At 36.7% G+C, this 16570-nt stretch overlaps 2 protein-coding genes across 2 annotated transcripts in view; one reads left to right on the forward strand and one right to left on the reverse strand.

Annotated features, from left to right (window-relative positions):
* Positions 1 to 1633, reverse strand: part of LOC135080079 (nuclear hormone receptor FTZ-F1 beta) — a 44293-nt gene extending 42660 nt beyond the window's left edge. The window contains exon 1 of the mRNA XM_063974759.1: positions 1278 to 1633. The gene's annotated coding sequence lies outside the window, so the exon portion shown is untranslated. The remainder of the gene's footprint in view (positions 1 to 1277) is intronic.
* Positions 1634 to 2073: 440 nt separating this feature from the next.
* LOC135080173 (ras-related protein Rab-9B) lies at positions 2074 to 15653 on the forward strand. Its single transcript, XM_063974858.1, has 5 exons — positions 2074 to 2553; positions 4180 to 4380; positions 8648 to 8790; positions 10962 to 14941; positions 15100 to 15653. Exons 1-4 carry the CDS (start codon positions 2344 to 2346, stop codon positions 11092 to 11094), a joined length of 687 nt encoding a protein of 228 aa, XP_063830928.1. The 5' UTR covers positions 2074 to 2343; the 3' UTR covers positions 11095 to 14941; positions 15100 to 15653.
* The last annotated feature ends 917 nt before the right edge of the window (positions 15654 to 16570 follow it).

Consider the following 16570-nt stretch of genomic DNA (forward strand, 5'->3'; position numbering starts at 1 on the left):
GATGATGATGATAAAGTAAATCATTGCTCAAACATCTTGATGGCTTTTTGTAGGTGTTTGGTGCCTTTTTGATAATTTAGATTTAGGTTGCATCGAGGGTTCAGATACTTTGTATTTGAAGCAAGTCCTTATGTTTGTGTTGGATAGGAGTTGATTTTGACTAGTAAGATAGACTTCTGTTATGGTCTTGTAAATCCTTGTTTTCTCACACCCAATCACATTCCTGTGTTGTTTGGAAATATCAGTCGTTCTTTCTATTTCATGGCTTTAGATGACGCAAACATGTCTCACAAAAATACTGCTGCATGTCTCTATTTTCTTTGTAAATTGAAAGACCGTCCGTTTTATTTCTGTTGTTATTTTAAATTGCACCTCAACTGTGCAGTGTTTGTGTACACAGCCACTAGGTACACTCAGTGGCGGCGTAAGGCGTGGGCGACGTGGGCCACTGCCTACGGCCTCGCGGTACAAGGGGCCTCGCGCCTCAAAAAAATTTTTTTTAATATTAATCTAATTTGTATTTTTATGAATAAAAACTTGTCAGTGTTCATTGTTTTTTTATATTTACTTTTTTTATAATTCAGTTCGCCACAGAACAAGGCCTCGCGAAATCTGTCTTGCCCACATCAAATTTAGGTCTTGCCCCGCCACTGGGTACACTTAGTGCACCGTTATCTAAAATACAAATTCGCCAGCACGAAACAATGATGATAAGATTATTATAACTGTTAACAAGTTATTTTCTGTCTGTGTGAGAGTTACTAGGAAAGTATGATAGGTACCTAGGTTAGTAACTAATTTGGCATTGATAACATTATGTGCGGAGAAAAGTGTAATAAAAATGATAAGGTGTTGACAAACAACTTGTTTCAATAATATTTTGTTCTCACAACAATAATAAGTTATTTACAAAATTGTAAAGTCTAATAAGATTAGAGGCACGAGCTCGTGAAGTGATTGTTGTTCAAGTTCATTCATAGTAGGATAGGATTTCCTTCATTTTATTTGGTACTTCAATCTCAGTAAATAAAATAATAATAATCAAGTGATGCACTTTTGTGCACGATAGTATCAGACGAAACATGAAGGGTGCGAAGGACGCAGCGAGGGGCGGGGGTGATCGGCACCCTCCGTCACGTGACTAGCGACCTTCAGGCGGCGCACCGACCTTGAGCGGCGATCGCCCCGCGCGCGGGTCAGAGGTGAATGCACGCTGGCCCCCCCGCCCGCGTCCCCCGCGCCACCCTGCGGCCCCGAACGCCACCTAAGCCACTCACCTCGCCTCAGCACCATGCCACCACCGGCCCCATCACGGACCTCCCAGACACCATCCCAGCCAAAACACCCACCCGTCGCATACAGGTACAAACGCGACGCGGCACACCTTTCCCATAAAATACCACCGACAAGTTTATTGACATCGAGTCTCACGAACGATTGCGCAAATGAATGATTCCCAATTCAAATCGAGCACGAACACAGTTCCGTCCAATAAGAATACACTTTTCGTACAAAATACAATGTTTATTCACACAAAAAATGGATTTATCAAGGAAAACATTGAACACAACCGATACACACGAGCGAGCGCAACACTATGTCCTCTCACCTCCGCAAAACAAAGCGGAATAAAGTCGAGCGAGTCGCAGACGTGAGTACGTGACATCATGAAACGAGAGTTGCGTTCAAAACAAAGGTAGGTAAGCTAGCACTCGACACCTATCGGGGGACGGAGAACTTAACTTCTTACGCTCCCTTATATTGTATCGCTAGATGGCGTGAACAGTTTCATGGTCAACAACAAAGGGTAATTTATTTAGATTGTTACAACAATAACAACTTAATTTTACACAGTTATATCTCAGCCCGCATAATTTTAATGAAATAAATACACATGTTTACAAATTATTTTCCTTTAATTAACTATTTAAAGGACTAGTTTGCATGGTGACTGATCTTTGGATGACGTAACTAAATAGATATGCTAATAGTTCAATAAAAAAATAATAGATGGCATTAGAAGCTACTTCCGAAGTTCAATCAAGCAAGCTTGTCAAAGTGACAATGAAGGCAATTGACGTTTGTAAATGCGATGGAACAGCTGTGTCTCCAAAATAATTAATAAATTAATTATTTATTCCGTTTTAAACCTCGAAACGCGACTGCCGAAGTGTCGATTAGTGCGCAAATGTGAAGTAGATTTTGCTGAGTGCTTAACCAAGTGTGTTGTTATTAAATCCAGTTAAAAATGAGTCACTAATTAAAGTCTGATTTTGCATTAACTTCCAAGGCTGTAATAATAAAAGAAGTATTTGGGGCCTATAATGGTGATTACTTAACAGAATGGTGGAGGATAATGATCGTGCATACGGCAGGTCTTCGAATAGGAATACGTTGTTGAAGATTGTGATACTCGGAGATGGCGGTGTAGGCAAGTCGTGCTTGATGAGCCGGTTCATATCGAATCACTTCGATGATCACAGCTTTCACACTATCGGCGTGGAGTTCATGAATAAAACCATAGAGGTGAATGGCAAGGAGTATACTTTGCAGGTAAGACATTTTTATTATTATTAAACTCATAGGATTTTTTTAAAAACTTGGTATTAGCAGGCCTGTTCATCTCCGCGAGTTTACATCGAAAACAAAACACGCACGATGACCCACCTACAGGATACTATTTGACAAGGCCTCACATACGAGCGAACATTGACTCACGCACGCGTATTCTTGTGTATGATGGAAGAAAATAAAGAAAATGGTGTACTAAATACTGTGCAGTATTTAACTGCCTAAATAATAATAAAAACACAGAATGTACTTTTTTAAGTTGCCTCAAGACACTGAGAGGTAAATAAGTAGTTAATATTATTCATGATAATTCATGCTAAATCATGTATTTCCTCCGCCATTTTCCGCAGTTTGGCACCTCACGTCACATCATTTTACCGAAGTCAGCCCTATAGCTTCGGCGCAGTGCCGATCACTGACGTTTGTCAACAAAATGGTGCTCGACTCTTGAGACAGGCTAAATTACACCATATTGTTAATGACATTGAGCATACATTTTTTTAAATATCTTCGCGAAGTAAAACTTCTGTACGTAGTACTTATTATTATTCTGTGGTATTAGTCCATGTAATTTGCTATAATTTCACAATTAAAATGTATCTAGGTGAGTCGTTAGTTCAAACAAGTTTAGCCAGTAATCATGATAATTTGGAAATTCATGTGATAAAAATTATTGCTGTAATAAACCAGATCTTAAGCATGTCTAAAATCAACAGTCTATCATGCTTTATGCATGTGCAACATACAGAGGTACCTGATGTTGTTAATAAAATTATGTAGTGATGTAACTTTCCATCACACAGTTATTTTATTTTCAATTTAACTTATTCAACAATGATTAAATTAAAACAAAATCTCAAACTTTTTAATACTTCTAATATTATATGTTGTTGTTTCAGCCAAATGACGTCCACTGCTGGACAAAGGCCTCCCCCAAGGTTTTCCACAATGAACGGTCCTGCGCTGCCCGCATCCAGGCTCTTCCCGCGACCTTTACCAGATCGTCGGTCCACCTAGTAGGAGGCCTGCCCACGCTATATATTATATGTAAATACATATATTAAAAAAAATGAGAAACGGTTGTAACAAGACCTTCACATGTTCCTTTTAACTTTACCTCCAAAATCAAGGTTGCCTTATCTGATTTGTTTGCACTAAGTTTACGATTATGACTAAAAATGTATTACTTGCGTCAGAGCTATACATAACCGGCATATCATAATATGCTGTTTGACATAATTTATGATATGCTGTTTAACAATGAGTCTGAGAATCCTTTGAGTCTCTTTTTCATTTTTTCATTGCCCTGTTCTGGCTGCATGGTATTTTGTTGCCTCAAAAAGATGTCAATTTACCTGTGATTCTGTCTGCATGATATTTTTTTGGCACAAAAGATTGCCTAAAATTCTGACTGCATAGTATTTTTGTTTGCTTTTAAATATGCCTTTAAGTTAAAAATATTCAATGTGCCTTAGATACTCCAAGGCCCATATTATTAAATGACAATCATCATTTAAACTCGAGCATAATATGCATACTAAAAATACTTTTGTAGCTATTTAGCAATTTCAAATAAATTGAGACTAGACTAAGCATAAAATTTTTCAGGTATGGGACACAGCAGGCCAGGAGCGGTTCAAGTCTCTCCGGACACCGTTCTATCGCGGTTCAGACATATGCATTCTCGCATATGCCATCGATGACCGCAGCTCGTTCAACAATATCAAGATGTGGCTCAACGAGTTTCTTCACTATGCTGGAGTCAAGAATGGAATTGAAAAGTTCCCTTTCATGGTGGTTGGGAATAAGGTATGTATTAATTATATTTTATTTAACTACTAAGTTAAATTCGTAAAGAAAATAAGTAAAATCGCCGCAGTTATCCTCAGTATTCGGAAAGGGATATTGACTGAGTTTTTACATAATGTTTACTTTACTAATTTCCTTTAACTTTTACGAGTCGAAATTTTGTCTTATTGTGTATAACGAATGGTTCCGTAACATATTGGTAGAATATTATTCTAGGTATTAATACTTTCGTGTATCAAATAGAAATAAAAAACGCCAAAGAATGTCTGGTATGTTGTTTTAATGTTTAACTGAAAACGTAGGTGGAGTAGGTTCCATGTATTTTTACGTTTTTTTAGTACTTTTCGGAGTACTTACTAATAATAATGTTATTCAGCATTAGAACTTCAATAACTGCTTTTAATAATGCGGCTAAAGATAATAGCAATGTGACAACACATTTTTTTTTACAATTAACCAATTAATAATATTGATTTATTGTAATTCAAAAATATAAACGATACATGATTTTATAACGATATTAGCAGTAACAGTTGAGCAGTTTTAAAAGAATTAAAACAATAATTGAATTATTGCTATCTGGAACAATAAATTAAGATTTACTTTTGCTGTTAGAATTCTATATTTACCGGTTTCATTAACGTTATTGCCAAAGGTGATTTACAAAAGCCAAAAGGCTGTGCGTCATTGTGTCTGCAATTTATGCAAATAATCGTCCACTACTTTGCAATTTTTAAACAAAAACAAGTTAAAATTAAGCCGTTATGTATAATGCTTCATCTCACGTTTAAACCAACAAAATTGCTAGTAGTGAGTAGTAATTATAATTAAATTATTATCTTTTCTTGCACAAACTAATTATACATAATGTAGGTAGGTAATCATTTTCCTCGGTCACTTTGACTGTTCATAATGTTCCTACTTCATGTCCGGGAAAATGTATTAATTAAATATCCTCGATATTTAACATATCACCATTTAGTCGAACTAAATAAATTAGTTCGAATCTTTACATACGTATTTTTACATAGGTACGTGATATACATTAGGACACCTAATACAAACGGATTATGTTCGAACCTAGTACCGGGAAAGAACCCGCGACCTCTAGCATTCTATTCCGGTGCACGAACCAAGCCAGATGGTCTGAGTAATGACGGGGATTAACTTTTCGAGACATAAAATCAAATTATCTTAATTTTTTTTATATTATTTTAAGCTGCCAAAATGCCCTAATACAGCTGTGAGTAAGTGAAACGAAGTTAAGTTTCGAAGCGAATTTAGTTGTCTGAAGAGAATCGTTCATGTATCATTTTCGTGGTTGTATCCTTGCGGTTATTTACCCACGGTAACACAATATTTACCGCGATGTTACAACTGTAAAATACTTGTATCAGTTTTTGTATGAACATTAGCAATTAATTGTAATTAGTAGAATGCTATTACCTGCTATGCCATTTAGCTTCGTTTACCTATATGTAAAATAAGAATAGGCTACGAAGTAAGTTGGATATTTAAACAAACGGTGATAATAATACAGCATGAACTTCCGAAGTTAATCAACTGTGAGCACATTAGTAGGTACTTTAACCAAAAACTCAAAAAGTGCCGAAGCCAAAAAATAATAATAATAATAATACAGCATGTAAAAGTGCATTTTAAAAGCAGGTATATTTACTTTTATTTATGACTCTTCATGTTCTAAACTAATCCGATACCTAGGGGGACTCCCCAAAAGGATATCAATACCCTAGAATATTTGAAATTGGACCTCCTAAATGATCATCACTGTTTTGCAATAAACTGCATAATTATTTATTTTCATCATCATCTGCCCTAAATTGATCAATTTCTTAAAATAAAACCATAACCAAACCACTATTATTTGACTAATACCACCCGCCATGACAGTATGGACGGGAATAACCCGCTTGATTTGAGTTAATTTCATTATTTAACCACAAGTCAAAAATAACGAAATACTGACACCTTACGTAAAGTCGGGAATCCCATTGGTAATATACCCAATTACTCATGAGTTCATGACTGGTCATATTTTTGAGAGCATATGGTGATGGTCAGATGTTGATCTAAGACAGTGATTCCCAAAGTTGTCTGAGCTACGACTTATCTAATACAAGTTCCCAAACTCGGGACCCACCTATAGGAAATTTCGCTCGCGACCCAGTGGTGGGTCGCGCGAGACCCATAAGTAGTTTGGGAAACCCTGATCTAAGATGTAACGTATGGTGCGGTGACACTATAGAGTTAGGCCCCGGTTCGAAGCTCTGTTGGTTCAATCAATTCTTGGACTCTAAACATTATGCATCTATCATCCGACTGCAATAATCTTTCTTCCGTCTTACCATTAGCGAAAAATACAGAAAATTCCCACCTCTCGTTTCCACTGCTGCAACTCCTCATTGTATACCTACTGCTTGATGCCAATAAAAAATCAATCAGTGAAGGCAAAGTTAGCGAAATAAAAAGGTGTGGGTCTCGCAGTCGGATGGTTCATATCCAATTTGATGACTGACGGCGCATGACGTCACTCGTCAAGAGAGTCCCACAAAACCTGTACATAGTTGCCACTGCCGCAAGTAGGTGTGCCTAAAGCATTTTCTCCGAGTTATAAATAACCAAAGCATAACTTAGGGTGAGTTGCACCATCTTACTTTAACTTTGACAAACGTCAAAAATCTGTCAAACTCCATACAAAAAGCACCGGTTATCGTCATAGTTACCGTTAAAGTTAGGTGGTGCAACTCAGCCTTATTCTAGAAGTTATCTTACATTGAGGTTTACATTTATCTATCATGTATTGATATTAATTCTATGCTCTACGTTTTTCAGTTAAGTCACGTATCTATTATCTGATTTAGTAGATTAGATCTTACATAAAAGCGTAATAGGTAAATTGATTGCTGTAATCCAGGATTTCCCAATAATTTTTCACTGTCTCCCTTAATCCCTTTACAGATAGATTTATTTTACAGCGTGTTTTTTTATTTATTTCGTTAGATAAATCTAAGAATAGAACACGATTTTCTCTGATCTGTATTATAGGCGTGCATTGGACTGTTTTGTTTACAAAAAGATTAATTTTTATTTTATTTAAAAACTTTATTCCGCAAATAAGATGTACAAAGTTTGGACTTATTCTCTGCCAGTCAACCTTTGCTTCATGCAGAAAGCTGTGAGTGCGGTGTGAGCTAGGTTCATCAAACATCTGCCTACTTCAAAGGAAAATAAATGCGTGCCACTGCCTGATTTGTAGGCTCTACTAAGAGCGAGTCGGGAACATATAAATATAGTATAACATTAATTTGTTTGGCATACTAACTAACTCCGTGCTGACCTCGATGGCACGTTGTTACTTGGAATGCTCTGAAGGTCAGGTCACTAGTCAATAAATATCTAAACAGTTTAGGTAATCAATCTAGTTTTTTACCTAAATTGGTTTGCGTCTTTTTGTATATTCTGGGTAAAGTGATTGATTAATTTTCTGACGATTATTTGTTCGTTATCGTAGTGTTCACTACATAAAATAAAATGGACATAGAAATTCGGTGTACTGAAATTCTATTTTCATTGTACAATGATTGATTTCTACCAACTACTACTGAGTGTGAGGCTAGTTCGTAGTTCTATTTAAGTTATATTGGTTATATTCCGAAATATAACTAACTGTGCCCCGCGGTAAAACGTAGCATAGGTGTTAACCGCCAATAAAAATCCAACTTGTTTTTTTATTCACAACGAGGAAGCTCTTGACCTGTATCTCACCTGATGGACAGTGATGATGAGAGTGAGACCTAAGGTAGAAGCGATCTTTGCCCGGAATCCTCAACCAGTTCAACCACAGAGGAATTGGCTATCTTACCTTCAAGCTCCAACTGTTCCACAACAATTCGGTTAACATTGTTATTTTGACGACAGACTTAGGACCGGATTCCACCAAGGCGAAGCGGTGCGGAGCGGATCAGAGAAGTTTTTTAAATAACCAATTAGATTCCATTTGGACATCTTAACTCCGCTCCGCTTCGGTGGAAATGGATTTGAGCGGAGAAGTGTCGGGTGCATTTGTTTTTCTATAGAATTTGACAGCGGCGTTTTACGCACAGCTCACACATCTCTCGTCTCCGCACCGCTCCGCTCTTCTCCGCTCCGCTTTGGTGGAAATAGCCTGCCAGCTTCGCCGCACATCTCTCGTCTCCGCACCGCTCCGCATTTGAACCCGGGCCTAAAGAGTTCTGTTTTTTTCCAGTCGGACGTGTCATCCAAGGATAGGGAGGTGAGCCACGACCAGCTAAAGCAGTGGTGCGACGACAACAAGATCGCCACGTACATCGAGACGTCGGCTAAGAACGATAATAATGTCGTGGAGGCCTTCTCGCTGGCTGTGCAAAGGTTTGTGGCACTTTTTGTGTCTTTTGAAATAAATAACATTAAGGACCGGTTTCCACCAAAGGATAGGAGATGTTTGAATATTCCGAGCCGAAGCTGAGTGAGCTGAGACTGGAAATAACAAAATCTGATTGGTTATTAAAACCAGTTCCTCCGTGGTTGAGGATTCCGGGTGAAGCTCGCTTCCATCTTCGGCCTTATCACTTACCATCAGGTGAGATACAGGCCAAGAGCTTCCTCGTTGTGGAAAAAAAATCTCCTCACCTCTCCGTTTTAATCGATAACGGGCATAACTAAATCCACAGTTACACCAGATGATCCACCAACCGAAAAAACATACGCGCACGATCAAATGTGCATATGCTCGCGATCGGAGCGCAGTGGATCGTCCGGTGTGAACCCGGCTAATAAACCCGGTTTATCCCCAAAGCAGAGAGAGGAAAGAGATCCAACACATCTCCTCTCCGCTTTGGTGGAAACCGGGTCTTAGACACTAGTCTAGGTGTCCTAAACTAAGCAAAACTTATACTATTTTTTTACTTTTACACTAATGCACATGCACCACTAGGCCAGACAGCTGCTAAATGTCAATGTGTCCTACTTTTTGTGCCGAAGATTTGGGTACAGTCAGCGTCAAATACACTCGACAGCAAATAAATCGCACCACCCGCGACAAGCACTTTCAAACGTATGCATCCCCACTTCACACCAATATTGGTACCATTCAAAAGCCTAGTTCTAAACTTCATTTCATTATAGGAAAGGTTTTTACCCCAAAAATGTTTCTTTAGAAGGATCCAGAGTCACTTCTTCAAAAAATAGATAGTTACGCTTGAGCCAACTTTTATGGCTATAAAACTGTTAAGTTGGGATTAATCGCTATCCATCTGTTAAAGAGGACACGTGTGATCATTATTTGGTTTTATAACCATAAAACTTGGTCTAATTGATCCCAGAGGTGAGCCCAAAGTGAGGTCTTTTTTCAAGTCACATTTATGGTATATGTTAATCATTTATTAAGAAATTAAATGTGTTTTTCTTTAAGGATATTTATTGGGCTTTCAAATAATACCAATATTGTTGGGGCACCATTATTGTGTCAAAAGAAAATCTTTAAAGTTCGCGTCGCGGGTGGTGCGATTTATTTGCTGTCGAGTGTAGTTCGTGACACCCAAAGTGGCCAAAAAAATTACAAGAACACAGTCATCTTTATTCTAATTGTAACAAAGACGTGTTGCGAACTTTTTGGCTACTTTGGGTGACACCCAATGGGTGTCACGAACTAATTGACTCTGACTGTACACATTGAAGGTCTTTGCCAATGTCATGGGCAAGTTAGGTGTCATTGTTTGAGTTATAAAGGTTGTATTTATTATACGCACACAATACATTTTTGCTGTGTCAAGGGCGTATCGTTTGAGTAAAATTGTATAGGCAACTTCATGATCTCTCAATTAAGCTGTTGGAGTGGTAACTGATAAGTTAATATTTTTGAATTAACTTATTGAATTCTGTTTGTCATTCTTAATGAATATTTCCAAAGTTAATTGTAAAGTCGACTGTATTATTATTATCTCGTTTTATGTAATTACATTAGGATATTCTAATTAGAATAAAAAAACATTCTACTACACAGACCTAACCCCCATTTGAATTAAGAATAGAATCAAGAAAATAGTGATTTTTTAAATAACCCTCGTGATCTCTTGCGCATAGTTTTCTTTTGTGCGCTATGGTGAAATTTGAGTTCAATCAATGATTCTTTGATTTTTAATTGAGTTGTCGCAAGTTTTTCTTGAGTTACCCATCTCTAAAGCAAAAGCGACCAACACCATTCCCTATTGCGCGCCCTTATGGCCAGTAGACTGACCTAGCTCACTGTGACATCAGATTGTATGTAACTCGCCTTTAAACCTGTCTGACACTGTTTGGTCAAACCGTCTCGACCAGAAGGGCCCGCAATCCTCATCACGCATTGGTTCCTGCTGAAAACCAGCTTCTCGGCATGACGTTTGTGTCATGTCGCGATTTTTGCTGAGCGGGCGCCTATTCAGCATATGTTTTTATTTATTTTTTATGTTTACTCTTGCTATGTATTCCTTGTGCTGAATAAAGACATTCTTATTCTTATTCTATTTGTCCATCTCCTCTTCAATTATTCTTTAATCTTCCAGGTGGGTAGAATTAGAACAGAAGGCAGAGAAAGAGCTAGGCATGCTCCATCATCCAGACACAGTGACGCTACACGGCGCAAGCACCGCCTCCTCGCTGCGGTCCACGTGTTGTTCCCGATTCAGCGACGCGTGAGTCGATGATTGATGCCGGATAATCGAGACTTAATCGATTTACCCCAAAGTCCCAAAAATTCATAGGTTGGTAAAGCCCGGTCTGTGAGCACGTAGAATTTTGTCCAATGTGCGAGCGCGACAGCAACATAATTACACACGAGCGATAGGATGGGTAGCTTGGGGTCATTGGACAAAATTCTACGTGCTCGCAGACCAGACTATAGTATTTTGTAAACTTGATATGGTTTAGACGCTGTCATTTTGCGTTTCTTAAACCACTTACGTTAGAGCAGGATTCTCTTACTGACGTTCTTATTGGAACAATCGATGCGAAATGCAATTTCCTAGCAAATGGCATCTACATAAAACAAAACTTAATAGACCCAATATACTGAACTATCCCTGCTGGTTCCGATTTTTGCCATGTTGGAAACTATGTAGTTAAACGCTGGTGGCGCCCCCCTGTCAGGGAGAATAGTGTTAGAACTTGCGTTACATAATTTCAAACTGTTTCGTTTGTTCTACTCGTGTCAACACTGTGGTTTCTGTAATCGATTATGTTGAAAGATTTGGGGTGAACACTATTGTCTATGATCGATTATTCTGCAAGACGACATTCCGAGTCTCGATCGAATAAAAGGTCCAACTAGTTTCGTATTGTTTGAAAGTATTTTACTAAGGCACTTAATGTTAAGATGCAAATTAAGTAGTTGATACCAATCAATCAATTAATTTTATCGACACACCTTATTTAAAAATCACTTAATTCTATCCCATAATGTCATTAACGGTTCAATTTGAACTTTGACAGTTCTACTGTGTCGTTTTCGTTATTCGATTGGTTGTGTCAACTACTCTATTGCCCAATGTTGCTAGTTTAAAAAATAAATGAAAATGGGACTATTCTGGATTGATATTTTTATCTATATTTCTAGATATGCGTTAGGTGCTTATTTAATTGATCAGCATAATAAATATGAAACTCATTTAGTTTTAAGTTCACATTAAATTAGGTACTTAATCGTTTTTGAGGAACAATTTGCATTTTTTAAGTGTCACGTTTTGATAGGCTATTTGATTGGTTTCTAAAATATTTAATTATTCATGTTATGGAACCAAACAGGTTCTTTTTTGTAGAAAATTAGCACATAATTTACAAAAATACTACCTATGTTGTCAAATAGCCTATGCAATTTCCCTCATTATTTAAAATGTAGATGTTCTATCGATTTCAATTGATTAGCATGTTTAAAGTAATTAAATAGCATCGCTTTGATTTTTTATTTGTAATTTTGCAGATAATTTTCAATGCACATGCGTTGTAAATATTTTATGCTTTCTATTTGTTTACCTCAATGACGCTTGATTTCGCCGTCCATTTATATCTTCAATTTAATGATACAGATGCCTTGAAAGTTTCGCTAGATAGATATAATAATGTTACTTAATCTATGTTTATGTAGATTCTCACGCCTGTAGATTAAACACTATATTATTTACATAATTTTATCATAATTATTGTTATTGGAATTCCAAAAAAATAGAGGCAGTTTTTTAAAATCGAAATAGTAAACATTTTACATACTTATTGACACTACTTATATTTAAATCTGTTAAATTATTTTGGTAATCGGTCCTTTACTTTAATTTTAGACATTCCTTTTTTTAACATATAAGTGTCCAATATTTTGAGACCGCGAAAAAGACGTTTTGGTTGTGGCTTCGGTTGAATTAAGTATGCATTTATTTTTTTATAAATTTACTAAATAATTTATTTCCATTATGAATTGCTTATTTATACTCGTATATAATGCTGCATTTGCTTCAGCTCCAGTAGGCTATTTTTCCTGTATACTTATTTATGCTTAACTTTACAATGAAGGAAAGAGCTAAACTGAGTCTTAATTTTAAACTTAAGAGAATAATATACGTAGACTAATGTATAAAGTTGTACGCACCCTTAACTCTCTGCATTTTACTACGCTGCTATTCTAAAAATAGTAATTTGCTTTGTAAATGTGACTCTTTTGAAATAATTATGGCTACTAATATTTGAACTGTATAAAATGGGAACCAAAGAAAATATTCCTTCCTATGTTAAATTATTATTTTTAAGAATAAGAATTGCCTTTTCCTCCAATAAGTCAGCTACCTAAGAATGTATCTACTAATAGGTTTTGTGTTTTCCAATATACAAGTATAGCGGCCTATATTATAGTTATTGGTAGATAGTAAAAAATCGTGCCCCATTTTATTTGTGTTTCAAGAAGTAAATTAAGATTGTAAAGATTGCATTCCAAACTTCATTTATGTGAATTTTGGCGCGAAAGTGTGCGGACTCCGCATCTACTAGATAGAGAATCGGTCTATACTACTTTGATCACCTGTAGGCATAAGATGCGCGTCTCGATAAGCGTTTATCACGCCATTTTATCGATTTTACTCGATAAACCCATACATTTGTCGTCTAAAATCATCGATAAGATTTTATCACGGCGCGCATCCTAGCCCGGCTGGGCGATCTAATCCAGTTAAAGTGGACTTCTTATCCATGGGTGATCCAAGGACACCACAGTGTCGCCTGGAGTCCACTTTGATGACCTGGGTGATGTAATCCAGGTGATCAAAGTGGAATAAACCGAAAATACGTAGATTTAGTATGTAAATATGCACAAATGTTTAAATATACTTCACAGTTTAAAAATCGCATTCAATTTTAAATAGCGTATCTAACAGTCGGATCGATTTTCTCAGACATATCTAAAATATGTAAAGATAGTACCTAAATGTATGCAAAAAATATGAAGACTACTTAAATACCTTAAGCGAATTATTGCAATTGCATTCCTAAGTAAATATTACGAAATAGGTGCTTACATGTAAAGACTTACTATTGAGAAAGTTTAATCTTAAGTCTTGTTAAAACTGCACCATGTTTGGAATCACAGATCTAATAAATATTGTTGTAGATTTATCAGTGGTTTGTGATCTAATAATATTAAGTTCAACTTATTTAATAAATGGCAATTCATTCACATTTTATAGAATGCCTTTTCGCAAAGTATTATTTCCAATATTTCAGCGTAGTTTCACGCATCATGATCCCATTCAATTGTCATTATTATACAAGGTGATTCACTTCTATTTATTTATTTATAGAACTTTATTGCACAATAAAAATCATACAATGGGTAAAGCCTGGTCCGTGAATAGACTTAATGCTATTGAAGCATTCTCATTATATATTTTCATAAACGGCGCTCTACCCTAAAAAAGATAGGAAGTTTACATTGTAGTACGTGAGCTTATTTAGTCTTAACTTTTTACTGGGTCCCAGCAAGCCTAGCCGCAGACCACCGACTTTTAGTTGGGCCATAGTTTAGTCGGGCAATCAGTATGCACATCTATGGAAGTGCGCACATTACACCGATTTGGTATCGGCCGATTCTTCATACAAATTAGAATCTGGTCCAACTATCGGCCGACTAAAAGTCTGCGGCTAGGCTAGCCATTCCTTCCATCATCAATCATGATTACGATTTATATTGCTAGATCCACACACTTGCACATTCCTATTTCATACTGCCCGTCACCAAGTGCCTAGCTTCATAGTGAGCTATTGAATTGTTAATTAGGCGTTGTAATGATTAAATGTTTAAGAAAACACCGTTAAACATAAACTACATGGAAGTTAACCCATGAAAAGTAATTATTTACCAAGTATTGTAAAAGATCTAAACCTTATAGCTACCTCCATAGGATCTGGTGATGATAACAATTCCTTTAGATAAGACCCAATAAAGACAATTAAGTATGTACAGTCAGCTTCAAATACTTAGTTTGCGACATCCAAAGTAGCCAATAAGGCGGTTATCACCACACTGCGTCGCGCTCCGCCGCGGAGCGCGGGGCGACAGATTTAATCATTGTACTTCACACTGACAACGCGTCCGCGCGCGTGATTTTTTATATGAAAATCACGCGCTCCGCGGCGGAGCGCGGCGCAGTGTGATAACCGCCTAAGTTCACAACATGTCTTTGTTACAATTGAAATAAGGTTGTAGTCAACTTTTTGGTCACTTTGGGCAGAGTAAATTCAAATGAGTAGATCGTATTCATAGAAACGCACGGGCGCACGCACACACTGAAAAAATTCGGCGCAACCACGACTGGCTCCCCGCTAAATTTTGTCAGTGTGTGCGTGCGCGCTGCATACGTATATTGGCGCGCTCACATACAAACCGCGCTCGGTGCGTTTCTATGAAGATGATTTTTATTTACTCTGCTTTGGGCGTCACGAACTATTTGACGCTAACTGTACACCGACAGCACATCAGGCTGTACATTTTTGTTGCAATATCGCACCTATTACGAACTACATAAGATACCGGTTGATGTGCTGTCTGTACTTGTTGAGTGCGCAGGATTCGTAGGTATTTCAAACAATATTATTTACTTATTAGACAAGACTTTTGTATTAATTGTGTAAGTAAAATAACTGTTACTTATATTGTATTTGTTCTTCTGGAATGATGCTTCATAATATTTTTATCAGGAAATAAATTATATTCCATGCTATTTTTGTGTTTTATTTTGACCAAGTCATCAAGTTACATTTTCTGATACGATGAACAAACGAGACTATTCCCATCGCTGCAACTCCTGAGTAGCCAGGATCTACTTGAAAGCTTGAACGCCAATAAAAACCCAACCAGTGAAAGTCAAGTTTGACCCGGGGGAAAGTTAACTGTCATAGGAGGAGTTCGAAGTTGATATGATGAACAGAGAAACTGAAAATGAAACACATACTTATTACCCAAACATTTAATAAATAGGTGTATAACTTGTACGTCTTTGGAATATGCACTACACTAAAACTACCCACGTTTCTTACATATAGTAATATTTAGAAGGCACTGACGCATAAAATTAAATGGACGCGATTCTGAAGGTCGCACTATCTCGAAATCTAATATAAATAAAACAGTCATAAAAAGTTATGAATTTATAAATAAGATTGACAGCAATTTAGTCGATTGAATTTGCTAACATATTCTCTTTTTTTTGTCTAGTTTTGTCCTTTTTAATTCGTTAAGGAAAAAAGGGACAGAGATAGAAGCCTCACAGAATTGGGACCAATGTTTATAGTGCCCTGTCCATTAATTTTATTACATTTTATAATAATATTACTACAATTTACCGCCTCGATAGTCACCTAAATAAATAAGATTAAAAATAATTCTCAAATAAAATTCATAAACCATATTGAAGGTGTAAGTAAGTGCATAACTTATTTTGGACGAATCCATAATCTTTTATTGCGAAATTATTTCGATCACACGATGATCGATTTCAGTTCAAAAACATAATCATATTATTGTCAAAACAAAAATATAACAAGTGGGAAAACCTAAAATTGAGTATTTAATTAATATTACGTGTATATTAAAAATAGTTTGTGCCCAGTATCCATAGCCGATTATTGTTCCGAATAG

Source organism: Ostrinia nubilalis, chromosome 2, assembly GCF_963855985.1.
Source record: "Ostrinia nubilalis chromosome 2, ilOstNubi1.1, whole genome shotgun sequence".
In the NCBI taxonomy this organism is placed as follows: domain Eukaryota; kingdom Metazoa; phylum Arthropoda; class Insecta; order Lepidoptera; family Crambidae; genus Ostrinia; species Ostrinia nubilalis.

Excerpts from the sequence above, each read along its gene's own strand:
- LOC135080173 (XM_063974858.1), top strand. The coding sequence starts at position 2,344 with ATGGTGGAGGATAATGATCGTGCATACGGCAGGTCTTCGAATAGGAAT. Across the intron at positions 4,381-8,647 it reads TCATGGTGGTTGGGAATAAG|TCGGACGTGTCATCCAAGGA; the intron begins GTATGTATTAAT and ends GTTTTTTTCCAG. Across the intron at positions 8,791-10,961 it reads TTCTCGCTGGCTGTGCAAAG|GTGGGTAGAATTAGAACAGA; the intron begins GTTTGTGGCACT and ends TTAATCTTCCAG.